Source organism: Schistocerca cancellata, chromosome 10 (genome assembly GCF_023864275.1).
Source record: "Schistocerca cancellata isolate TAMUIC-IGC-003103 chromosome 10, iqSchCanc2.1, whole genome shotgun sequence".
Classification (NCBI taxonomy): domain Eukaryota; kingdom Metazoa; phylum Arthropoda; class Insecta; order Orthoptera; family Acrididae; genus Schistocerca; species Schistocerca cancellata.
The window spans coordinates 75437607-75464563 of record NC_064635.1 but is presented as its reverse complement, the minus strand read 5'-3'; the positions used below and the strand labels follow the sequence as shown (position 1 = coordinate 75464563).

Sequence of the window (26957 nt, the reverse complement as noted above, 5' to 3'; positions counted from 1 at the left end):
CTCTGTTTCAATTTGTGCGGCAGTCCAACCCTTCAAATGAAAATGTTTAATAACAGCACAAAAAACGGTTTTCTCCATTTTCAATCGCAGTCAGCACACTGACCAACTCAGACGGCTGTCAACAATGAACTGTACGCTGTATATTGTTGAAATTCTTTATACGATCCTAGGAGTAATCAAGCTTAGCAAGCATGAAGTCGTAACAAAAATGTTCCATTATTTCATGGAAGTTTACAGACATATCAAACCAACCTCGTGACGATTCACCTCCCAAACATCGCGTCAGATTGCGAATGGCGACCGTTCAAACGCTTGGCACTTGAAGTCGCAGAACTGCTACGAGTTTTAAAAGCCCAGTTCACAGAATTTTTGCAGACTGGAGTTAGTCGAGTTTTCAATAAGCAGATTTACTGCATACCTCATTTCAAAGAGTGCGAGGACCCATAAAAATGTTTTACTCCCTTTCGCCGGACGCGGGTTCTTGAGCTGCGGTATACAATTTCGGATAACTTCATTTACTAACGGGGCATCACGGGAAATTTGTAAGATGTAATATCTGATACATATTTACTGACGTCATAGACAGGTCGCGCACCCAGTGTAAGCGTTTTAGCGGGAATTTCAAAAGTCCAAAAAGAAATAAGGTTTTCTTAAATAAGAATATATTTTTATAAAAATTCCGGCGAATACTCCGCATGTGTTCTAGTGCTACTCAAAAAAAGAAAGTATTTGTGTAAACGTCTTATGCTTATGGATGTGCACTGTCGTATCCTTTTTACATCTGGTGCGTACATGAATAAATCAGGTTTTCCGACGCGTCATCAGTCCACATACGCAGTCCATTTGAGGAGCATGGATTTGCCAAATTAAGTCCTCACACGTGTAGCGGCTGTCCCTGTACTTCGTCGAAAGTCATTCCAAAACGCGAGTCGTACCGGAAACTACGAACTAGAATAGCATATGTGTTGGAACCATTGGGATGCGTCGCAACAGTTCATCTTCTCCGGTAAATTTTCAATTTAAATTTAAATTTATAGCCTCGATGATACTGTTCATCACCTTTTCACTGAAAACGTACTGTTGAGTTATTTGTCTAACCGTACGATGTCATTTAGAGCTGTACTTGCTTATGTTTGTCAAGAAATGTTTCGCTCGGCTTGCGGCGCCTGATACCAAGGTTGGAAATGGTTCGGGTGCTGAATGTAATTCTGAAAATTTCACTCTTCCACTCACGCAGCATATTCCTGGTGTTTCATTCCAGTATTTGAGCGCACAGCAATACACGCGTTATTTATCCATTTTTCCAATAACCACGCTTCAATGAAGGCTGTAATCACAAGTAGCATCGTAGAAGAATGCACTAAGGTATAAACAAGCGTGTAGTGTTCTCTTGGTTCGAGCAGTGTGAAACGGTTTGCAGCTTCGCTTCCCCGCTGCTCGGTTGTTTCTGAAGCTCGCGATGCTCTTTCTTTTGTGCCTGAGGTATAATTCAATTCAATTTTTAAAACATTATGTACAAACCTGCAACAGTTAAGCTTTTTATTCTTGTAAATATGCATTTCTGTATTTGTTTATTCAATTATGTGTACAGTGTCACTATGTGTTGCCGATGGCTAAATTGTGTACACACTCAAAGGCCAAATAAAAAAATAATAAAAAAAATAAAAAAAAACTCGACCAATCGCATGTCGTTTGTTTCGCATATCTGATTGGATAGCGAGAAATGCTTTGTGCAGTCTGTTACAATTTCTCTTGGAAAAATAAAAGAAAATGTGTGTGGAATCTATTATCTAATGTCAGCAGCAATTGAAAATTGGCTATCAACGGAGCTTGTTACATCATTCACGAACTGAAATGTCGTTGCTCGTATTAGATTCAGTTCAGTTATATCATAACTGCGTCGTGCGTGCGCAAAAACACATGAACTGCCGCTAAACTAAATGAAGTACGCAGGTCTGTTGAAATGGCTCACGCACCATCTATTCTAAAAGAGATTCAATGGTTCCAATGGCTCTAAGCACTATGGGACTTAATATATGAGGTCATCAGTCCCCTAGACTTAGAACTACTTAAATATAACTAACTTAAGGACATCACACACATCCATGCGCCAGGCAGGATTCGAACCTGCGACCGTAGCAGCAGCGCGGTTCCAGACTGAAGCGCCTAGAACCGCTCGGCCACCGCGGCCGGGTCTAAAAAGAGATGTAATAGTTCCTCACAGGCATGCGCAAAACATCTGATCGGAGTTTCACTGCAATTGGGTGAACAGTACAGGAACTCACACTTGACAAAGGAATATATGCATACACACAGTATTATAAAAGTTGTAAATAGCCTGTTTGTATGTTGGCAGTGCTATAGACTGTGATAATATCGCTAACAGCGCTCTGCGCCTCGGCAAGAGAGCCTATGGTTGGATGGAGTATCAGTTAGCGAGTGGATAGAGAAGTTTATGGACATGTTTTTTCCTTAGTGGAGATTCGGTGTTGGTAGGACATGCATTGTAAAGTGAGACCCAAGGAAATGTAGGATGATGAATGTTGTTGATACTATCTGGGCAGTGGAATTATTGACAACTATATAATTTTTAGAACTGGTTGTCACATGAATAAGATAAAATTTTCTAAGTACATTGTTTGCTTTTTTAAAAAAATGTCCATACACTTCTCTATCCATTGGTCAGTCTATAGCGCTGCCAACATACAAACAGGCTATTTACAAAGTGTATGCAGGTATGTATGTTCCACGTCCCGTACTAAACAGTTGGATAGATTTCAATCACTCTTGGTGAACGTATTAGTTTCTATCTGGAAATAAATAATGTGGTTTGGGGGTAAGAAGGAGCACCTCCTATAAAGGTGGGAGGTGATAACGTGGAGAGAGTAGGGGGAGGAAGAGAAGGATACACAGAGAGTGGAAGAGGGAGATGGACTCCGATATGGGAGAGGAGGAGGTGTACAGAAGGAGTGGGCAGGGGAAGATGGATTAATGGATTGGGATCAATACATACCCAGGCAACGCCAGGTACTCTGGTAGTGTATATATATGTACATATATTTAGCGTTTTTATGGTACTAATTATATTACCAGCGGAAGGAAATAACTAATAATATGGAAACATCAGTATTGCGTTATTACGACAGCTATAGCTTAACTCCCAAAGCTGCAATTGCGACTATACCTTCTTCGTAAGTGAATAACAATGAAATTCAAAGTGCAGCTAATCTCTGAAGAAAACTTTTTATATTTTTTCATATTTTCATAGTTTTAATCGATTTAATAAATGATATACTGTACACAGCAAAGGGCTCGGAAGAGTAGTTGAACGGAATGGACAGTATTTTAAAAGGAGGATATATGTGGAACAGCAAAAACAAAACAAGAAAAAAGGAATGTAATCGAATTAAATCAGGCGATAGTGAGGGAATTAGATTACAAAACGAGATTTGCTATTTGGGCAATAAAATAACTGATGATGGCCGAAGTAGAAAGGGCATAAAAATATAGACTGGCAATGGCAACCAAAGTGTTTCTGGAGAAGAGACATTTGTTAACATAGAATATAGATTGAAGTGTCAGGAAGTCATTTCTGAAAGTATTTGTATGGAGCGTAGGCATGTATGGAATTGAAACAAGGAGATAAACAGTTTAGACAAGAAGAGAATAGAAACTTCTCAAATGTGGTGTTACAGAAGAATGCTGAAGACTAGATGAGTAGATAACGTAAGTAATGAGGAGGTACTGAATAGAATTGGGGACAAGAGGAATTTGTGGCGCAATCTAACTAATTGGTAGGACATGTTCTGAGATACCAGGGGATCATCAATTTAGTAATGGAGGGAAATCTTGGGGGTAATAATCGTAAAAGGAGACCAAAAGATAAATACAGTAAGCAGATTCAGATGGACGTGAGTCACAGTAGTTATTTGGAGATGAGGTTTACACAGGATAGAGTAGTACTAGTAGTAGTCGTTGTAGTAGAAGATCTCTATTTACAAGGCACACGCATTTAGAAATTCCTAGTAAGAGACAATCATTAAATGTACTCCTGGTATACAATACTTCGTTTACAAATAACTTATTAAATAATGTAATGCCCCATTGTTCACTCATAGCCCACTATCATTCACTGCACACACTATACAGACATTGTTTCGTAACACTTCACTCACTACACACACAGACATTGGTAATCTCTGGGCCACTTTCTGTACTGCAACTTCCCATTTGCTGTCCTGAAAAACTGAGTCATCGTCCCTCTATAATGAGTGAGACGTTGAGCTCCGAAAGAAGAAGAGGTGTTAGTACTGTGCTATGCATAGCTTGGGATTAAGTTTTTCTAGAAAAGGAAAAAAAAAGAAAAAACATGGTGTAAAGGTGTTATGTGAGCTGTTGGATGTTTTATAATCATTATTATTATTATTTATTTGTATAACACTTTTTTTACCAAACCCCTACTCTGTTTTATCTAAGTAATCCATCAATGTATAAAGTGCATTACATAACAGGTACTTTTTAGTAGGATGAAGAGCTGCACCTTACCAGCCTTTGGTCCGAAGACCACAACATCAACAAACAGTAAAATTTTGTGGGACTAGATAATAAGCCTCAAATTCCAAAATTGTTCTAGAAAGCTGTTTGCACGGCTTAGTTATCACAAAACTTTCCTCAGAACGACCTGCACCACATGTCAGCCTAACGATCCAGAGATATTGTATTCGGCCCTGCTGCAATCGCCACTGCTTCTGCCAGTGGACACCTACCACAACAAACTCCCACATTGATTTCGCAATAGGAATTCAATCAAAACAAAAGATCTTACAAAATGGATAATCAGTAGCGTGCACAGTGACCAAACCACAGAAAATGACCATAACTGACTGTTTTTTCTACTTACTCAATGAATGGAGTCCTTTCATGTAGCGGAATTTTGTACGCCGTGTCGTAATCGAAGTTATTCATGACCAGCCAGATCATCTCCTGGCTCCAAGTAGTGCCTGTAGACAGAAATGTGATGTGTTTTAAAGTCTCCTTCGTCTCACTGGGACTTTATGATAAAAAAAAGCTGTAGAAATTCGAATGTGTAACGGCAAAGTGACACTGGCCTCTTAGTAGAGGCCTTGGAGCCACATATTACACATTTATTTAACAACCTACCAGAGAAAACTGAATATCTTGTCGGTAATGTGGCGAAGTATGAGGCTGAATTAAATAACTTTCTGCTCAGCTCCAATCTCTCTATTCCCCTGAAGAGCACATTGACAGGAAGTCTGAAGACTATTACATTACAGGAGAGCTTCTGTAAAGTTTGGAAGGTAGGAGACGAGGTACTGGCGGAATTAAAGCTGTGAGGACGGAGCGTGAGTCGTGCTTGGGTAGCTCAGTCGGTAGAGCACTTGCCCGCGAAAGGCAAAGGTCCCGAGTTCGAGTCTCGGTCCGGCACACAGTTTTAATCTGTTAGGAAGTTTTACTATTACATTAGTTTACCATGTAATTAATATTGACATTGTAATACTGTAACATTTCATAATGTTAAGTTCCTTAATTATATTGTCTTAATATAATTCGTTGACTTATTTCCAAACCCCAGAGACCAGCCCTACCTGGTAACAGTGTGGTATCGTCCAAAGATCGTGGTGCCACACCACAGTCAGCAAACCCCATCGATACAACAGACATTAGCGATGTCTCGCTGCAATGTGCAACGATGAATGGGAGAGGCTGAAGGAGACACGCCCCTCTCTCAGCACAGCAGTGCCCTCATGCGGAGGTCAATATAGAACCGGGCATGGAAGCGCTCTGCGCATTTCGTGACCTCATCTGAAGCAGTCATCATCATCGAGTTGGACTGGTATTCTTCGAGTCTCAGAAGGAAATGTATTTTTGTAAATGTTGGTCATTGTACTTCAAGAAAAGATTTTGATAACACAGGCCAACGAGGGTAAAACGTTTTTGCTGAAAATACCTTATTCTTATGTTTTTTAGGGTGGGAAATCCAAATATGATACTTAAAAAACTGTATCACCCACTATTTCTTCACATTTTACAGTTAAATTTATTAAATTAAGAGATTTTTAAAAAGAATTTAACAGCTTTTATATAGTTAAAATAATTTGAAAAGGAGGTGTAATGAATGTAGAACACGTTGGTAGCACTGCTGAAAAACCATTTCTGGCAAAAAAAGTTCGATTCTATTTTGGTGTTAACAGATGGTGTTTTGTTTACTGTCAGCGTAACCTCACTTTCCCGTTTCCTGTCCATGTGCTCAGTACAATGTCTAATCGTGGTTGTAAAAACTCTGCCGACAGTGTTTGTTATATTTGTGGTGAATTTGTGCTTAAAAATACCAAAGAAACATTACAGGCTCTGTGAAAAAGATTTATCTATCATACACTGGATCTATACTTGGTGATCAAGATAAATTTTGGGCGCCGTATAAGGTATGTTATGGGTGTGTTGGAGATCTGAGAAAATGGTCCAAAAAGGAGAAAAAAGCCTTTAGATTTGCTGTTGCTATGATATGGAGGGAGTCTTTAAAACCTGGTGAGAAGAACAGTCTACGCAAAAACGATGTAGATCCAAAAAACGTACTCCTACGACCTCTACACATAAAGTTAGGCCTAATGAAACAATTTGTAAAGGCTTTGCCTAAAAATGGACCATGTTTTAAGTATCTGTACCAAAAGCTTCCGCACCTTTCAGAAGCTAAACTAAAAGAAGGCGTCTTCGTCGGACCTGACATTAGAAAATTGATGTTTGATGTTAACTCCGAATCCACAATGACCTTAAATGAGAAAGAAGCATGGGTATCATTCAAGCAAGTCGTTACCAAGTTTTTAGGACATGAAAAAGACCTAGAAAATGTTTCTATTATAGCTACAATGTTAAAGAAGTTTAAAACTTTAGGATGTTTAATTAGCCTGAAAGTTCACTTTTTGAACAGTGACCTTGATTACTTCCGGGACAGTATGGGAGATGTTAGTGAGGAGCAAGGAGAGCGTTTTCACCAGGACAGTAAAGTGATTGAAAAACGCTACCAAGGCCGCTGGAACGCCAACATGATGGGGGACTACTGCTGGTCACTTCACCGAGAACTTCAGCAAGCGACTCCTCGTAGGAAAAGCGACACAAAAAGCTTCAATGAATAAAGAGAAAGAAAATACAAACCAATTCCAGCTGACAAGTGAAACCTCTATTAACAAATATCATTGTTTTAAGTAGCTTACTGTAAATACAAACCATGCTTATGTTGTAAGAAAGCATTTGATTAATTTCCCCGCTTAGTATAGCATTGGATTTTTTACTATATTATAAAAAGCATATTGCTCTAAAACTATGGGTGATACAAAAAAACTAAGGCTAGATTTGCTTTCAGCTCATAAAAATCTATAAAGATGAGCTATCAAAGTAAAGAAAGTTTTAAAAAAATTTGTTGGCCTGTGTAATCAGTGCATCAAGTGTTGCTTTCACAGTCAGTGATAGTTGTAAATTTTCAGGCACTCCAGTGGCAAAGGATCGTATCAAGTTAAATAAATCTTTTTATCATTCAAGTAATAAAGTAAACTAATATCTCATCAGTTGTAGTTCCAATGAACCAACTCCCCAAGCAATCAAAGAATCCTCGGTTGTGGCTGGATGACAGCAGTTTCGTCTGTTCATAACAACCGTTACATCGAACACTGAAAGCCTACCATCGTCTTGAAAAATTCTACTAATGTTCTGAACTTTCGAAAGTTGTACCCAGATTTTAGCAAATATTTAGGTACGTTTTCTGATAACGCAATCTGGTTGGTAATTTCTACCGACGATGGCAGGACGCTCGTAAATGGAACGGGGAACTTCATTTAACGGTCCCTGAACAGTAGTACTGCAGCGTTAATACATCGGTGTGTAATGAGTTTGACCCTGTTGGTACAAAATCGTGCTAGACAATGTATCGGCGTCTGTATACTACGAAACTGAGCACCCGGAATAAGAACTTTCAACTCATAATAAGCAATGACAAAAATTACAGTGAAGAAACTGATGTGGCGATGCCGTTGCTCCGAACTGCATGCGTCGGCAAACTCCAGCTTTCGCGACTTATCTGACAGCTGTAAATGCTACGAAAGACAAGAGAAAACTGCATGCGAGGTACAGAAGTGCACATCTTTTTGTGGAGGTATAATAAAAGCACACAATGCCCCGTTGTTGCAAGTTCAGACAAAGTGAACTGTTTAATGTAATGAAAAGACGAAAGCTAATGCTCAAAATTCTGTACACGGTAGATAACACCATGCAGGAGATGACAACTTCGTTCAAATACTACACAAAATTTATCAATAATATTACCAGAAATACACTAATTCGTGCACATGCCCCATATATAATTATAACAAGAAGAACCCAGAGATGGCAGAGGAATTCTGGGAAGATCTGGAAGAAACTACTAGCAAAATCCCCAAGAATCACGTAAAAGTGTTGTTAGGGGATTTCAATTCCCACTTAGGCAAGGAAAGAAAATTCCGAAACATGGCAGGGAAACACGCGGCCCACAAGAGAACAAACAAAAATGAAGAGAACTTGATAAATTTCTGCAGGAATTTTGAGCTGAAAATTACCTAAACGCAATTCCAGAAACCACCCAGAAAACTAGTAAATCCTCCCAACAATGCTCTAGGAGAACTTCAGATAGGCCACGTAGCAATATCTATGAAAAACGCTAGAGAAATACTGAACGTAAGAACTAGGAAAGGAGTTTTTGGGTCTGATCATCACGTTCTCCAAATCGAAGCAAAATTTATACCCAACAGACAAATCAAGAAAACCAACAGACGTTTCAGAACAGATCCAGAGTACCTGCATCTGAACAAGAAAGAAATAATAGAAGAAATTAAGAAAATCAACAGCAACAACTGGACAGAACTACCAGAAAAAATGAGAGAACTGATCAAACTGGGGCAACCACCGAGTAAAAAGGAAACGTCGATGGTGGAACATGACATGCGACAGAGCCACAGAAGACAGAATACAAGCCTGGAAAAATTTAACAGCTATAGAACACAAGAAAAATGGGAAGAATTCAAAAGGATACAGAAAAACACTTCAAACATAATCCGCAGAGAAAAAAAGAGGTTACGAGAACAGCAGGTTGAAGGAAGTAGAAGAGGACTTCACCAGAAACAACACACGGAATTTTTACAGAATTTTCCGAGAAAATATGACCGCGTATCAACCTCCAAGCTTATGCTTCAAAAGACAAGATGGAACGCTGGAGACAATTCGAAGAATAACTGTTAAATATTAGCTCGATACTCATACTACTCAACTGTGATGAACCAAAACAGAGATTAAAGTTTACAAACCCAGAACCTACCCAGGACTCCGAACCCCCAACGCACGAAGAAATAGTGACAATAATAAAATCATTGAAAAATAACAGAGCACCAGGAGCAGATGGACTGATTGCAGACATATGGAAATTAGACCATGAAAACATTAAACCCAAAATACACAGAATAATCAAAAACATCTGGGAAACAGAAAAGTTGCCACAAGAATGGAAGTCATCCCTAATACACTCCCTCCACAAGAAAGAAGACGAAACAGAGCCTAATAACTGTAGAGGAATTTAGTTACTGCCAGTGACATACAAAATTCTATACAAAGCTCTGTTAAAACGCGTAGAACCTCAAATAGATCCACATATCAGAGAGTACCAAGTAGGGTTCATGAAGGGAAGATTATGCAGTGAACAGATCTAGTGCCTGAGAACAATATTAACAATTACAAAGTCAAGAAACACCACAATAACATTTGTTGATTTCAAGAAGGCCTACGATTCCATAGACAGAGAAACACTTTTCAGTACACTGGTAGAAATGAAGGCAGACAACAAGATCAGGAAACTAATCCAGGAAACATTAGCAAATCCAAAATCCAAAGTGAAGTTCATGGAAGAGACCTCGGAACCGTTGGAATCAAGAAAGGAGTGAGACAGGGGGATGACCTGTCACCCATTTTATTTAACGCAATTCTAGAGAAAATAATAAAAACGTGGTACAAAGGAGTCAATGGGGTAAAGATGGGGAGACGCAAAAATAAAACCATCAACATAAAATGTCTGGCCTTTGCCGATGATGTTGTTGTTGTTGTGGTCTTCAGTCCTGAGACTGGTTTGATGCAGCTCTCCATGCTACTCTACCCTGTGCAAGCTTCTTCATCTCCCAGTACTTACTGCAACCTACATCCTTCTGAAAATGCTTAGTGTATTCATCTCTTGGTCTCCCTCCACACTGCCCTCCAATACTAAATTGGTGATCCCTTGATGCCTCAGAACATATCCTATCAACCGATCCCTTCTTCTGGTCAAGTTGTGCCACAAACTTCTCTTCTCCCCAATCCTATTCAATACTTCCTCATTAGTTATGTGATCTACCCATCTAATCTTCAGCATTCTTCTGTAGCACCACATTTCGAAAGCTTCTATTCTCTTCTTGTCCAAACTATTTACCGTCCAGGTTTCACTTACATACATGGCTACACTCCATACAAATACTTTCAGAAACGACTTCCTGACACTTAAATCTATACTTGATGTTAACAAATTTCTCTTCTTCAGAAACGCTTTCCTTGCCATTGCCAGTCTACATTTTATATCCTCTCTACTTCGACCATCATCAGTTATTTTGCTCCCCAAACAGCAAAACTCCTTTACTACTTTAAGTGTCTCATTTCCTAATCTAATACCCTCAACATCACCCGACTTAATTCGACTACATTCCATTACCCTAGTTTTGCTTTTGTTGATGTTCATCTTATGTCCTCCTTTCAAGACACTGTCGATTCCGTTCAACTGCTCTTCTAGGTCCTTTGCTGTCTCTGACAGAATTACAACGTCGTCGGCAAACCACACAATTTCTTCTTCATGGATTTTGATTCCTACTCCAGATTTTTCTTTTGTTTCGTTTACTGCTTGCTCAACATACAGATTGAATAACATTGGGGAGAGGCTACAACCCTGTCTTACTCCCTTCCCAACCACTGCTTCCCTTTCATGTCCCTCGACTCTTATAACTGCCATCTGGTTTCTGTACAAATGGTAAATAGCCTTTCGCTCCCTGTATTTTACCCCTGCCAGCTTTAGAATTTGAAAGAGAGTATTCCAGTCAACATTGTCAAAAGCTTTCTCTAAGTCTACAAATGCTAGAAACGTAGGTTTGCATTTCCTTAACCTTTCTTCTAAGATAAGTCGTAAGGTCAGTATTGACTCACGTGTTCCAGTGTTTCTACGGAATCCAAACTGATCTTCTACTAGTTTTTCCATCCGTCTGCAAAGTATTCGTGTTAGCATTTTGCAGCTGTGGCTTATTAAACTGATTGTTCGGTAATTTTCACATGTGTCATCACCTGCTTTCTTTGGGATTGGAATTATTATATTCTTCTTGAGGTCTGAGGGTATCTCGCCTGTTTCATACATCTTGCTCACCAGATGGTAGAGTTTGGTCAGGACTGGTTCTCCCAAGGCCGTCAGTAGTTCCAATGGAATGTTGTCTACTCCGGGGGCCTTGTTTCGACTCAGGTCTTTCAGTGCTCTGTCAAACTCTTCACGCAGTATCGTATCTCCCCTTTCATCTTCATCTACATCTTCTTCCATTTCCATAATATTGTCCTCAAGTACATCGCTCTTGTATAGACCCTCTATATACTCCTTCCACCTTTCTGCTTTCCTTTCTTTGTTTAGAACTGGGTTTCCATCTGAGCTCTTGATGTTCATACAAGTGGTTCTCTTATCTCCAAAGGTCTCTTTAATTTTCCTGTAGGCAGTATCTATCTTACCCCTAGTGAGATAAGCCTCTACATCCTTACATTTGTCCTCTAGCCATCCCTGCTTAGCCATTTTGCACTTCCTGTCTATCTCATTTTTGAGACGTTTGTATTCCTTTTTGCCTGCTTCATTTACTGCATTTTTATATTTTCTCCTTTCATCAATTAAATTCAATATTTCTTCTGTTACCCAAGGATTTCTACTAGCCCTCGTCTTTTTACCTACTTGATCCTCTGCTGCCTTCACTACTTCATCCCTCAGTGCTACCCATTCTTCTTCTACTGTATTTCTTTCCCCCATTCCTGTCAATTGTTCCCTTATGCTCTCCCTGAAACTGTGTGCAACCTCTGGTTCTTTCAGTTTATCCAGGTCCCATCTCCTTAAATTCCCACCTTTTTGCAGTTTCTTCAGTTTTAATCTACAGGTCACAACCAATAGATTATGGTCAGAGTCCACATCTGCCCCTGGATATGTCTTACAATTTAAAACCTGGTTCCTAAATCTCTGTCTTACCATTATATAATCTATCTGATACCTTTTAGTATCTCCAGGGTTCTTCCATGTATACAACCTTCTATCATGATTCTTAAACCAAGTGTTAGCTATGATTAAGTTGTGCTCTGTGCAAAATTCTACCAGCCGGCTTCCTCTTTCATTTCTTACCCCCAATCCATAATCACCTACTACGTTTCCTTCTCTCCCTTTTCCTACACTCGAATTCCCGTCACCCATGACTATTAAATTTTCGTCTCCCTTCACTATCTGAATAATTTCTTTTATTTCATCATACATTTCTTCAATTTCTTCGTCATCTGCAGAGCTAGTGGGCATATAAACTTGTACTACTGTAGTAGGTGTGGGCTTCGTATCTATCTTGGCCACAATAATGCGTTCACTATGCTGTTTGTAGTAGCTTACCCGCATTCCTATTTTCCTATTCATTATTAAACCTACTCCTGCATTACCCCTATTTGATTTTGTGTTTATAACCCTGTAGTCACCTGACCAGAAGTCTTGTTCCTCCTGCCACCGAACTTCACTAATTCCCACTATACCTAACTTTAACCTATCCATTTCCCTTTTTAAATTTTCTAACCTACCTGCCCAATTAAGGGATCTGACATTCCACGCTCCGATCCGTAGAACGCCAGTTTTCTTTCTCCTGATAACGACATCCTCTTGAGTAGTCCCCGCCCAGAGATCCGAATGGGGGACTATTTTTACCTCCGGAATATTTTACCCAAGAGGACGCCATCATCATTTAATCATACAGTAAAGCTGCATGCCCTCGGGAAAAATAACGTCCGTAGTTTCCCCTTGCTTTCAGCCGTTCGCAGTACCAGCACAGCAAGGCCGATTTGGTTATTGTTACAAGGCCAGATCAGTCAATTATCCAGACTGTTGCCCTTGCAACTACTGAAAAGGCTGCTGCCCCTCTTCAGGAATCACACGTTTGTCTGGCCTCTCAACAGATACCCCTCCGTTGTGGTTGTACCTACGGTACGGCTATCTGTATCGCTGAGGCACGCAAGCCTCCCCACCACCGGCAAGGTCTATGGTTCATAGGGGGGGTTGCCGATGATATAGCCATCATAAGAAATAACAGAAAAGAGACCAAAGAAGCCCTAGAGACATTCCATGGAATCGCAGCCAGAACAGGAGTACAAATTACGCATGAAAAAATCCAGTACATGGACACAAAATCCACAGACAGAAACCCACTGGTAACAAAGTATGTAAAGATAGCACAAGCTGAAAGTTTCAAATACCTGGGAGAGATTATACAGGAAACAGGACTAAATTCGGATGGAACCATTACAACAAAAGAAGTATTTCCGTTAATGCCAAATTAAGACATTACAAAAAAGTATTCTTACTCGTGCCTTGAATGCCTCAGAAACGACAGTAATCAGGGGGAAGAACGAAAATCAAGGAAATGGAAAAGCAAGAGAGGAAAAATCTGAGGAAGATCTATGGGCCAGTTCAGAGACAGGGGATCTGGATAAAAAGGCCAACAAAAGAACTGTACAAACAGATGGAGACAATTACAAACAACATCAGAAAAAGAAGGGCTAAATTCTATGGGCACATTTATAGGATGAACGAAAATAGGCTGATCAAGAAGATTTTTAACATAGTGATGAGTAATACGATGAAAACTGACTTGGCAAAGGAAATCATAGAAGACCTCAGGAAACTAAATATCTCCACAGAAGAAATAACGGACAGAGAAAAATATAGAGAAAAAAATCAGGAAACAGAAATTCGAGGAAACGCCAAAGGAGAAGAAACCAGGAAAGAAGTGGACAGAAGAGAGGAAGAAGAAACACAGTGAATATATGAGAGGTTTTTGGTAAGAGAAAAGAAAGAGACAAAAAAAGTGCCATCAAAATTGATTGCGTTTTAACGCTCTTATAAATGGGGAATTAACGATAATAATAAACACCAGAAAACAACACACTAAAAAACGTTCTTCTTTTCCTAAGTTGAGAGACAACTAAGCTGCAACCAGTGTTCAAGGCTGTGATACTTGGCCACATGTTTCCGATCTCATCACTCAGGAAAACTGGTTTACGCTACAGTTTGAATAAGTTAGACTGTGAGAACTTATTCCCTACACACATGACTCACAAATTTCACCATCTGCAAGGACCGAAAGTGGTGTGAGTGAAACGTACTTTGTCAGACTAAAAGTATTCAGTGACGTCACCCAATCATATGGACAGCACGTTGAAGCAGTGGATTTGCATCGCCCTAGTGGAAACTGTGACCAGAACGTCCACGCTACACAAACGCTGGCCAAGAATGCAAGAGTGCCTTCCTGTCCAAACACGTTCTCTAGAAATGTAGTAGTGTGGCCTCTGATTGGCCGCCGCGTGTCAAAGAGTTTGAGGTGTGCAAGACACATCATGCGACTGCCTATTACACTCAGAGGAATGCTGCCTGGCAGACTACAATACTTTGACATGAAAACAGAACACAAGCGCCTGGTGCACCTGCACGACCATTGGATGAAGCCAGAACGAGCAGCTGACGCCATTCAGTACAACTGACGTAATGAAGAGGAGAATTAAAATATAAAGACGATCAGTTACTGACAGTTATCAAATTATGAGTGAAAATTTGTTAACTACAAGTGTTAGTAAAATCAGCTTTTCAATAACAACACTGTAATTAAAATGCTTACAGCACCTTACAGTAATCCCAGTACCACAGAGGGCAGGTGATAAAAGTTTTACCAAAGCATTTGCTTAATAAGCGAAGATTATAAAATACTGACAATAAATTATTATCTGCAGAAGTAATAAACAATTGATATTAACCAACCCACTTAAAAATTTGTTCTGGGTTGTCTGGAAATTTACAAACGCTTGAAACAATATACGACACGGTGAAGAAAGGAAATCTGAGATTTATGGCATTTGTAACTTCACAATAAGCTTTCAACAATGATGGAGCTAACAATCACTTTGGAATTCTGAAGCCACAGTCATCTACAACTGGAAGAGAAACTGCAGCTCGAATCGAAGGAGCGAAAGGGAGAGATAATTTAGAACAGAGTGTAACAGGCTCGTAGCCTATCCTCATTGTTACTCAATATGCACAGAGAAACCATCGAAAGAAACTGACGATAAACTGGAAAAGGGATTAAAGTTCCGGGAGAAGAAATAAAAACTTTGAGATTTATCGATTACGTAATTCTGACGACAAACGACCTAGAAATGTGCTGAACGGAATGCGTAGAGGTCCTGTCAGAGAGGTCACAGTTCGTAGTAATTGACGGAAAGTCATCGAGTAAAACATAAGTGATTTCAGGCGTTCCCCAAGGTAGTGTTATAGGCCCTTTGCTGTTCCTTGTCTATATAAACGATTTTGGAGACAATCTGAGGAGTCGTCTAAGGTTGTTTGCAGATGACGCTGTCGTTTATCGACTGATAAAGTCATCAGAAGATCAAAACAAATTGCAAAACGATTTAGATAAGATATCTGAATGGTGCGACAATTGGAAGTTGACCCTGAATAACGAAATGTGTGAGGTCATCCACATGAGTGCTAAAAGAAACTCGTTAAACTTCGGTTACACGATAAATCAGACTAATCTAAAAGCCGTAAATTCAACTAAATACCTAGGTAGTACAATTACGAGCAACTTAAATTGGAAGGAACACACAGAAAATTTTGTGGGGAAGGCTAACCAAAGACTGCGTTTTATTGGCAGGACACTTATAAAATGTAACAGATCTACTAAGGAGACTGCCTACACTATGCTTGTCCGTCCTCTTTCAGAATACTACTGCGTGGTGTGGGATCCTTGGATCCTTACCAGGTACTACTAACGGAGTACATCGAAAAAGTTCAAAGAAAGGCAGCACGTTTTGTATTATCGCGAAATATGGGAGAGAGTGTCACAGAAATGATACAGGATTTGGGCTGGAAGTCGTTAAAAGAAAGGCGTTTTTCGTTGCGACGGAATTTTCTCAAGAAATTCCAATCGCAACTTTCTCCTCCGAATGCGAAAATATTTTGTTGACATCCACATACATAGGGAGGAACGACCACCACGATAAAATAAGGGAAATCGGAGCTCGTAAGGAAAGATATAGGTGTTCATCCTTCCCGCGCGCTATTCGAGTTTGGAATAATAGAGAATTGTGAAGGTGTTTCGATGACCCCTCTGCCAGGCACTTAAATGTGATTTGCAGAGTATCTATGTAGATGTAGATGTAGACATAGTGTTCTGAAAAAGAGTTTATAAGATGAGCATCGACGAAAGTAAACCAAAGATAACGAAGATTGCTCTGGTGTCACTGAGACAATTAGATTAGGAATACATTGACTGAAAAAAAGCAACACCGAAAAATTATTATTGTAGAGTAATTAGATTTTGCAAATAAATTTGTCTAGGTAGCATATTTAAGTAATTAGCCTAGCTCAATCACAGATTAATGCAAGCACGAGGCAAGTCATTTCAAACGTGAACTGCTGATACATTAATAACCGGTATAATCGCCAGAATATTGAATTCAAGGATGAAAACGTGCATTAATTGTGTCTTAACGTTGCCAGATGTCAGTTTGTGAGATGGAGTTTCATGCCTGTTGCATTTGGTCTGTTAATGCAGGGGCAGATAATGCTGTTTGTGGATGGGGTTGGAGCTGTCACCCATTGATGCCCCATTTGCGCTTGATTGCAGAGAAGCCTGGTGAACGAGCAGACCAAGGCAATACGTCAACACTGTAGAGCATGCTGGGCTACAGCAGCAATATGTAGGCGAGCGTTATCCTCAAGGAAAATACCCCCAGAATGCTGTTCAGGAATTGCAGCAAAACAGGTCGAGTCACCACACTGGCGAACAAATTTTCAGTCAGGGTCCGTGGGACAACCACGAGACTGCTCCTGCTGGCATAACTCGAGGTGTAGGTCCAGAATGTCTAGCACGCAGGCAGGTTGGCTAAAGGTCCTCAATTGGCCTCCTTCTAACCAACACAGGGCCGTCAACGACGTCGAGGCAGCACCAGCCTGCATTAGAAAACACAACAGAAATCCACTCTGCCTTCCAATGAGCTCTCCCTCAATATGCAATTGACGGTGGTTTGGGAACAGTGGAACGCACAGAGGACGTCTGGCTGGGAGCTGTTCTTGAAGTAAAAGATTTGTAACAGTTCGTTGTTTCACTGTGATGCCAATTGGTGTTCAGATTCCTGCTACATATTCAGTACGATATGCCAGAACCATACACCGAACACAATGGACTTCCAATCTCAGTAGTGCCATGTGGTCGTCCGCTGCCAGCAAGCCGTCCGAGGTGGCCGAGCGATTCTAGGCGCTACAGTCTGGAGCCGCGCGACCACTACGGTCGCAGGTTCGAATCCTGCCTCGGGCATGGATGTGTGTGATGTCCTTAGGTTAGTTAGGTTTAAGTAGTTCTAAGTTCTAGGGGACTGATGACCTCAGAAGTTAAGTCCCATAGAGCTCAGAGCCATTTTTTTGCTGCCAGTAATCATGTACAGTGGCTACATTCCTGCCATGTCTTTCTGCAATACCGCAGAAGTATCATCCAGCTTCTCATAGCCCTATTACGCGGCCTCGTTCGAACTCAGTGAGGTGCTGATAATGACGTCTTTGTCACCATAAGCGGATTCTCGACTAACAGCAACTCACCAGGCCCAATCTCAAAAATAACTACTGCTCAGGTCAGTTACAGCTTATACTTAAAGCAAACCTGATTTGCATTCTCACAGTGGCTTTACCAGCACCCATCAGAGTAGCTGAGAGCTCTAAATGCGCTACTTACTGGACTCGGGTAGGCGCGCTGGCTCCAGATAGAATCCGCCCAGCGGATTAACGACGACGGGTGGTGTGCCGGCCAGCCTGGATGTGGTTTTTAGGCGGTTTTCCACATCCCAATAGGTGACTGCCAGGCTGGTCTCCACGTCCAGCCTCAGTTACACGACTCGCAGACATTTGAAACACATTCATACTATTTCGCGATTTACACTGAATGCGGACACCTGGGGTACACTAATTCCGTCCCAGGGGGTATGGGGTGGCGGCAGGAAGGGCATCCAGTCACCCCTTAAAATTAACCATGCCACATCCGTACTTAACCCTGCCGACCCTGCACACAATGCAGTAGCAAAAGAAAGAAAGAAAGTGGCTTTACTAGCACCCGCCAGGGTAGCCGACAGCGCTAAATGCGCTACTTCCTGGACTCGGGTAGGTGCGCTGGCCCCAGATGGAATCCGCTCAGCGGATTAACAACGACAGGCAGTGTGCTGGCCAGCCTGGATGTTGTTTTTAGGCGGTTTTCCACATCCCACTAGGTGACTGCCTGGTTGGTCCCCACGTTCCGCCTAGTTACACGGCTCGCAGACATCTGAGGCTGTTCGTACTTTTCCGTGGGTTACACTAGTCGCAGACAGTTGGGGTCCATTAATTCCGTCCCGGGGCGGTACGGAGTGGCTGGAGGTAGGTCATCAAGCCACCCCTTAAACTAACTTTGCCAAATCCATTTAACCATGCCGACCCTGTGTGATGCGAGAAAAGGCGCAAGCGAGAGAGAGAGAGAGAGAGAGAGAGAGAGAGTGGCTTTACTGGCACTGCTCTTATGCGACTGAAGCGAAATTCGAACAGACATCATCTTTCAGCTGTAGAAACACTCAAACCAACTTTCGTTTTGCCTGGTGTCGCGATTGTTTTCCGTGAGTGTGGTATATGCTGTTGGGACAGTAAAACGACTGACGACAGCGTAGTAAGTGACGAAGAGGAAGATGAAAAAAAAAAAGTCGTGTGACTAGGGCCTCCCGTCGGGTAGACCGTTCGCCGCGTGCAAGTCTTTCGATTTGACGCCACTTCGGCGACTTAGGTGTCGATGGGGATGAAATGATGATGATTAGGACAACACAACAACCAGTCCCTGAGCGGAGAAAATCTCCGACCCAGCCGGGAATCGAACCCGGGCCCTTAGGACTGACATCCCGTCGCGCTGACCACTGAGCTACCGGGAGCGGACAAGAGGAAGATTACATGGACATATCGAATGTGTAATAAAGAGGTATTGGCTTTGATTGGGGAAAAAGGAACTTCATGGCACAATGGGACTAGACGAAAAGGTCAGTTGATCAGTTAATGGAACACATCCTGAGCCTTCGAGGAACAGTCTGATGCCGGAGGAAATTGTATGTGCGTGTTTCAGGGGGTCTATTGTAGAGGAAAACAGAGACAGGTTCAGATGAATGAATGAAACAATAGTTATACAGCGATGAAGATTTGTGCGCATTAGAGTACTGTGGTGAACTGCATCAAACAGATCTTGCGATAAATGACCTTAACAGAAAAACTGACTATGTGCGCGTTCTTTGGAGAGAATTCTCAGTTTGGCAGACTGGGCTCACCGCATTTTGGGTAGGTGACTATCCAGACGTCGTCCGGCCTGACCTCGAAGTCGATCACTTTCTGGGCGATGTCCATGTAGAGCGTGGGCAGGACGCAGCTGGAGGGCGACAGCCTGACGAAGTCCTGGTTGTAGGGACCGGTGATCTTGCTCAGGAACTCCCGCATCCGCGGCGTGTCGAGCGGCTCCGCCGAAACCGACATCTCGTCAAGCGTCGCCTCGCTCCCTGCAAGGAATTGGTACAGCTGTGACTGGCCTTTCAGTAGCTATTTAAGGACAAAACATTGAGAATACAGTATGTCTTACACCCATCATGCAATAGAAACTTCAACAGTGTTTCTAGTTAATGTAGGTTCACAAAGTACAGGGTTATTACAAATGATTGAAGGGATTTCACAGCTCTACAATAACTTTATTATTTGAGATATTTTCACAATGCTTTGCACACACATACAAAAACTCAAAAAGTTTTTTTAGGCATTCACAAATGTTCGATATGTGCCCCTTTAGTGATTCGGCAGACATCAAGCCGATAATCAAGTTCCTCCCACACTCGGCGCAGCATGTCCCCATCAATGAGTTCGAAAGCATCGTTGATGCGGCTCGCAGTTCTGGCACGTTTCTTGGTAGAGGAGGTTTAAACACTGAATCTTTCACATAACGCCACAAAAAGAAATCGCATGGGGTTAAGTCGGGAGAGCGTGGAGGCCATGACATGAATTGCTGATCATGATCTCCACCACGACCGATCCATCGGTTTTCCAATCTCCTGTTTAAGAAATGCCGAACATCATGATGGAAGTGCGGTGGAGCACCATCCTGTTGAAAGATGAAGTCGGCGCTGTCGCTCTCCAGTTGTGGCATGAGCCAATTTTCCAACATGTCCAGATACACGTGTCCTGTAACGTTTTTTTCGCAGAAGAAAAAGGGGCCGTAAACTTTAAACCGTGAGATTGCACAAAACGCGTCAACTTTTGGTGAATTGCGAATTTGCCGCACGAATGCGTGAGGATTCTCTACCGCCCACATTCACACATTGTGTCTGTTCACTTCACCATTAAGAAAAAATGTTGCTTCATCATTGAAAACAAGTTTCGCACTGAACGCATCCTCTTCCATGAGCTGTTGCAACCGCGCCGAAAATTCAATGCGTTTGACTTTGTCATCGGGTGTCAGGGCTTGTAGCAATTGTACATGGTAAGGCTTCTGCTTTAGCTTTTTCCGTAAGATTTTCCAAACCGTCGGCTGTGGTACGTCTAGCTCCCTGCTTGCTTTATTCGTCGACTTTTGCGGGGTACGCGTGAAACTTGCCCGCACGCGTTCAACCGTTTTTTCGCTCACTGCAGGCCGAGCCGTTGATTTCCCCTTACAGAGGCACCCAGAAGCTTTAAACTGCGCATACCATCGCCGAATGGAGTTAGCAGTTGGTGGATCTTTGTTGCACTGTTGCACTGTTATGACTGACTGATGTGAGTGCATTTCAAGCACGACATACGCTTTCTCGGCTCCTGTCGCCATTTTGTCTCACTGCGCTCTCGAGCACTCTGGCGGCAGAAACCTGAAGTGCGGCTTCAGCCGAACAAAACTTCATGAGTTTTTCTACGTATCTGTAGTGTGTCGTGAGCATATGTCAATGAATGGAGCTACAGTGAATTTATGAAATCGCTTCAATCATTTGTAATAGCCCTGTACAAGTCTTATAAAGAATGTAAGTGAACTGTGACCACAATGGGCTATGGCTTTTTATTTTTTATTTTTTTAAGGACTGGCAACACTGAGTGATAGTGGGAGATCCCCTCACGAGGATGAGCGTCGCAAGAGAACAGTAGTACCTGAACTCATGTTGTGGTGTGGAACTGCGTGAAAGATGTGGGAGAGATCCCGCCAAGTGCGAACCAGGTGCTGCGACCCGTTTCCTTCTAGCAGGAAGAATAAGAATTCCCGAAATTTTTTTCGCGGATCAAAACAGTTCATGGCGAAAGTTTTATGAACAGTGCGAGTGAGTTGAAGTGGTGTAGAGACTTTAGTGGAGACAGAAAAGATGTTCATGACGAACAGAGGTGTGGAAGACCTTCCATTCTGAATGATGAGTTGGTGCAAAAAATGGAGGAAACTGTTCGTGAAGACCACCGATTGACACTGGATAAAATTTGCGCGATGTTTCCACAACTCTCCAGCACTCTGTTACACCAGAGCTCACAGAAACGCAAGGATACTGGAAACTGTGCCCTAGACGGCTCGCAAAAGATCTGACGGAGCAGCACAAGAAAAATCCGGTTAATAGCAACCGCGAGTTTCTTGAGCGACTTGAATTGGGAAGTGAGAATTTTCTGAGCTGTACTATGACAGGATATGAAACAATGGTTGCCCATTACACGTCTGAGACAAAAAGACAATCGTCAGAATGGCATCACACCAATTTCCCATCAGACAAAAAATTCAAAAGCACAATTTGGAGCAAATACAAACGTGAACTCAGTGTTTTGCGGCTGAAAAGGTATCATTTTGGTCGAATTGCTATCTCATGGGGAGGCCATCAATGCACAACGATACTGTAAGACCCTAAGAAAACTCTAAAGCAGCACTCAAAACAAAAGGAGGCGAATGATGACGACAGGCTCACACAGCCTTAGCCGCCAAGCAACTCTTGGATTCATTTGGTTGGGAAGTTTTGAACCACTCCCGTATTTTCCATGACTTAGTTCCTTCAGTTCACCATATTTTGGCCTCCCTGAAGGCACGCACGAGTAGAATTAAATTTTCAACCGACGAGCAGGTATAGGAAGAAGTCCTGAAGTGGAGGAAGGAACTGACGGGGGAGTTCTTCGAGGAGGGCATAAAGAAGATTGTGCCACGGCTTACCACAGGTACTGGACGAGATGGCGATTATGTCGAAAAGTAGTCCGCAAGCTTATCAACAATGTCGTGTAATGGTTTTAAAATCATTTTTTAAAAAGAATATAATAACCTGGTACACTTAGTTCCTTGACTGTCTCGTAGAATAACAGGTCCACTGTTGTTTGTCACATATAAACGGATTTGTCATTTAACATTAATCGGGCAAAATTTGTTCTTTAGCTGATGACACAATTATTACAACAAAATCCAAGCACGTTGATACTCCTTCGAAAAACAGTGCAGCAGCGATTCTGTGTGGTATTCTATATTCGACCAGATTCTCGTAGGTTGCCGGAGGTATGGGGCACCAGGTTTCTACGCAGGTCACGGAATTCCCGTAAATTCTGGACTGGTAGTTTGTGTATTGATAATGGAAGCAAGACTAAAGAAAAATCATAACACGTTAATAGGATTTGTCCACTTGGAAAAAGCGTTCATAATGTAGAATGGTGCAAGACGTTCGAAATTCTGAGGAAAACAGGGGTAAGCTGTATTGCGAGACGGGTAATGTACAAAATGTACAAGAGCCAAGAGGGAACAATAAGAGTTCACGACCAAGAACGAAGTGCTAGAATTAAAAAGGGTGTAAGACAAGGATGTAGTCTTTTACCCCCATTGTTCAATCGGTACAATGTTCAGGGGTGGAATTAAAATTCAGTGTGAAAGGATATGAATGATAAAATTCCCTCATGACTTTGCTATCCTGAGTGATCTACTGAATGTAATGAACAGTCTAATAAGTATAGAATACGGATTCAGAGTAAATCGAAGAAAGACGACAGTAATGAGAAGTAGCAGAAATGAGAACAACGAGAAACCTAACATCAGGATTGATGGTCACGAAGTAGATGAAGTTAAGGAATTATACTGCCTAGGCAGCAAAATAACTAACGACGGACGGGGCAAGGGGGACGCCAAAAACAGACTAACACTGGCAAAAAGCGCACTCGCGGCCAATAGAAGTATACTAGTGTCTTACCTAGGTTTAATTTGAGCAATAAATTTCTGAGAATATACGTTTGGAGCACAGATTTGTATTGAAAGGTCTCTGTTGGATTCCTTTCATGTTAATTTCTTAAATCTGTTGTCATTTACGGCATAAATTCCTCTTCTAAATTTACTGTGGCGTTTCTATCTGGGAGGAGACTGAGTAGTGGTACGTGTTACTTTTACACATAAACAAGAACGATCTGTCACACTACTACACTTTAAAACACAGTTTATATGTAATTCATGTCACACAGTCTCATACGGAACCTACATCCGCTTTCTTTTATATACTGTATATGATAAGATACTGTCAACCCCCTTCCCTTCTGTGTGAGAGGATGAATGAGCAAATGTATTTCTAGTTGCATGCCTCAGGGTAGCAGACAAGCCTGTCTGCTAGAGAACAGTAGGACCAACGTCGGAAGAGGTAGCTACGCTTTCTAAAAGCAAAGAGGTTTCTATCCTTAGTATGGTCCTGTCTGTCGCTTGTCATGTTGGTATAGGAAGCTGCCCCTCTGGCCACTTCCGTTTGTATTTGTGATCCCCCCTCAGGAAGGGACCAGGTCAGTCTGTCCGTGGCGAGCGTCTGAAGTGGTAAGATCTCTGGCTAAGCGCGTGTCTGCTAAGTCCGTAGGACAATGGATTTCGTAAGTTCAGCCTAACTGAAAATTTAATCACCTTTATTTCAGGTTTAGCTCTAAAATATCTAATGTTATCTTAAATTGCAGCGCAGTGTAATTCTCGTGTGAAGTTCAGAATATATTCCGGTAGTTGCTTTGTCACTACTTTGTGAGTAAAGTGGAACCACGTGTTGATCAGTAACTCTAACTAAGTTCATCAATCTTAAATGCGAATGTGCGTGAGATTATAACGTCTCATCTTGACAATATTTTTCAATATAGCAACTTTTCTTTATGTTCAACCCACGTGGGGTGTACTTTGTGAAACCAGTACCACGTGCTTATACAATTGTTTGACCCATCAGGTTAATAGTAAGACGATAGTAACCAGTTCGAGGTTTTTCTTTTGTAAATTTCTTTTCGATCTAATTTATTTTAATTATCAAAATTATTGTGGAGTTACACTCTTTGTGTAAACCAAGTTGACCACGTGAAGCATGTGGTGTAATCATCAAAGTAGCCCTCAGCTATTCTTTTCGCGAAGATTTCACAAAGAGTTAATATGAATTTAGTATACCAGTGTATGGTAATTACATGACGGACAGGATTGTGCTACGAACGTAACTTCTTTGGGTGAAAATTGAATCGGTTGGTAGTGGTTAATTTTCTCTTGCATATGTTTCAATGTTCTTTGTGTGTTGTTTTATGAATGCAGTGTTGTATGCAGTCTCCCAATCTTGGCTCCATATTTGATGTGTTCCGTAAGATTACAATCTCACATTTTCACAATCCTAAATAAGGCACCAGTTTAGTTAGGAATCAAGTTTAATATGCTGAAATTTCAATGATCAATGTTAAAATAAATTTCCAAATATAAACTGATTTATTTCTTTTTATTTAAATTCTCTTTTATATATATATATATATCACCGGTTGTCGAATGACTATTAAAAGATTATAATTAATGTTAGTCTGTTTGGGAATTTGGTAAGCTAGACTGGATACCTGGTGAAACAGTTGCGCAGTAATGCAAGGTTAACTTCCCCAGACAGCTCACAGCTTTTAAACCGCTTTTATTGTCTATCAGTTCCGCTAACACCAAAATAAAGCAACAACATTACAGTATGGTAGTGAAATATCGACTGTGGGAAAACCGGAACAGAAGAAACTCGAAGTATTTGAGATGTGGTGTTACAGACGAATATTGAAAATTAGGTGGACTGATAAGGTAAGGAATGAGGAGGTTCCGCGCAGAATCGGAGAGTTAAGGAATTTGTGAAAAACACTGACAAGGAGAAGGGACAGGATGATAAAGTATCTGTTAAGACACCAAAGAATTACTTCCTTGGTGCTAGAGGGAGCTGTAGAGGGCTAAAACTGTAGAGGAGTACAGAGATTAGAATACATTCAGCAAATAATTTAGGACGTAGGTTGCAAGTGCGACCCTGACTTGAAGAGGTTGGCACAGGAGAGGAATTCGTGGTGGACCGCATCAAACCAGTCTCTCACTGACTGATGAGCTTGTGGGGTCAGAGGTGGCACCCGACAGCTACCAGACGTGTTCCATCGGATTCAGATCAAGCGAATACGCAGGCCAAGAAAGCAATGTGAGTTCAGTATCATGCGCCTCAAACCACTGTAACATGATTCTTGTCTTTTGAGACAGACAGCCATCCTGCCAGAAGATGTCGTCGTCATTGTTAAACACATCAAGCATCAAGCAGGGGAATGTGTTACAGAACAAACTTATACATACACTGTAAAAATCGTTCACCAAAACGTACAGTCCCTACCAAACAAACTTGATTAAATAAATGTGCTTCTTAACAATGAGTGGAAGGAGGTATCACTTTCATGTTTTGTGAGCACTGGCTAGAGAGGGACCATTTACAGTATTCAAACATAACCTGTTTCACTCTGGCAAACTACTTTTGCAGATCAATATCAAAGCTTGGAGGAAGCTGCAGTTATGTAAAGGAAAACATAGACTATAAGATAATAGACTGTGTAAATCAGTTAGGAAGTGAAAAACACTTTGAAGCCTCAGCTATTGAAAAACATCAGGAAAAACTATAATAGTGTGTGATTACAGATCATCATACAGCAATGTAAACATTTTCTTTAAAAAACTTTACTAGGGAAACTTAAAAATACTTGCAAAACTATAATTCTGTGTGGCGATTTGTGTATTGACCTCTTAACACACAGCTCCCAAAAAGAAAAATTCCTTAATATTATTCAGGAATATAACCTGTGCACTAAAATAAACTCCCCTACACACATATAAAAAACTAGTGCTACACTTATTGATCAGATCTTTGTAAACACAGACATGCACACCTCAGAAAACTTTAATACCGGCTACAGTGACCACAATGCACAGCTACTTGCCATACGCGGAAGTATTGACTTGTCTAGGAATGGAAGTGTTATCTACAAGAGAAAATTCAGCATGCAAAATATTGAGCACTTCAAACATATGCTAAGTACCGACTCGTGGAATAAAATCTACAACAGTTACAACACAGATGAAAAGCTGGATAATTTCATGGAAATTTATAGGCATTGTTTTGAAATTGCATTTCCAAAAAAGAAAATAAGTTCTAAAGGCCCCAGCAAACCCAAAACATGGATTACATCAGGAATCAAAGTATCACGTAGAAAAAAAAGAGAACTTTTTGCACTATCAAAAACAGATAGCAGCCCTGAATTTGCTCACTACTTCAAAAAATACGAGTTAACTCTG

At 41.2% G+C, this 26957-nt stretch overlaps 1 protein-coding gene across 1 annotated transcript in view; it reads right to left on the bottom strand.

Annotated features, from left to right (window-relative positions):
* Positions 1–26957, bottom strand: part of LOC126106556 (luciferin sulfotransferase-like) — a 190270-nt gene that overhangs the window by 46739 nt on the left and 116574 nt on the right. Inside the window, exons 2-3 of the mRNA XM_049912893.1 lie at positions 19705–19929; positions 4901–5000 (exon numbers count right to left, since the gene is read on the bottom strand). Coding sequence (XP_049768850.1) covers positions 4901–5000; positions 19705–19906 — 302 coding nt within the window. The 5' untranslated portion in view covers positions 19907–19929. The remainder of the gene's footprint in view (positions 1–4900; positions 5001–19704; positions 19930–26957) is intronic.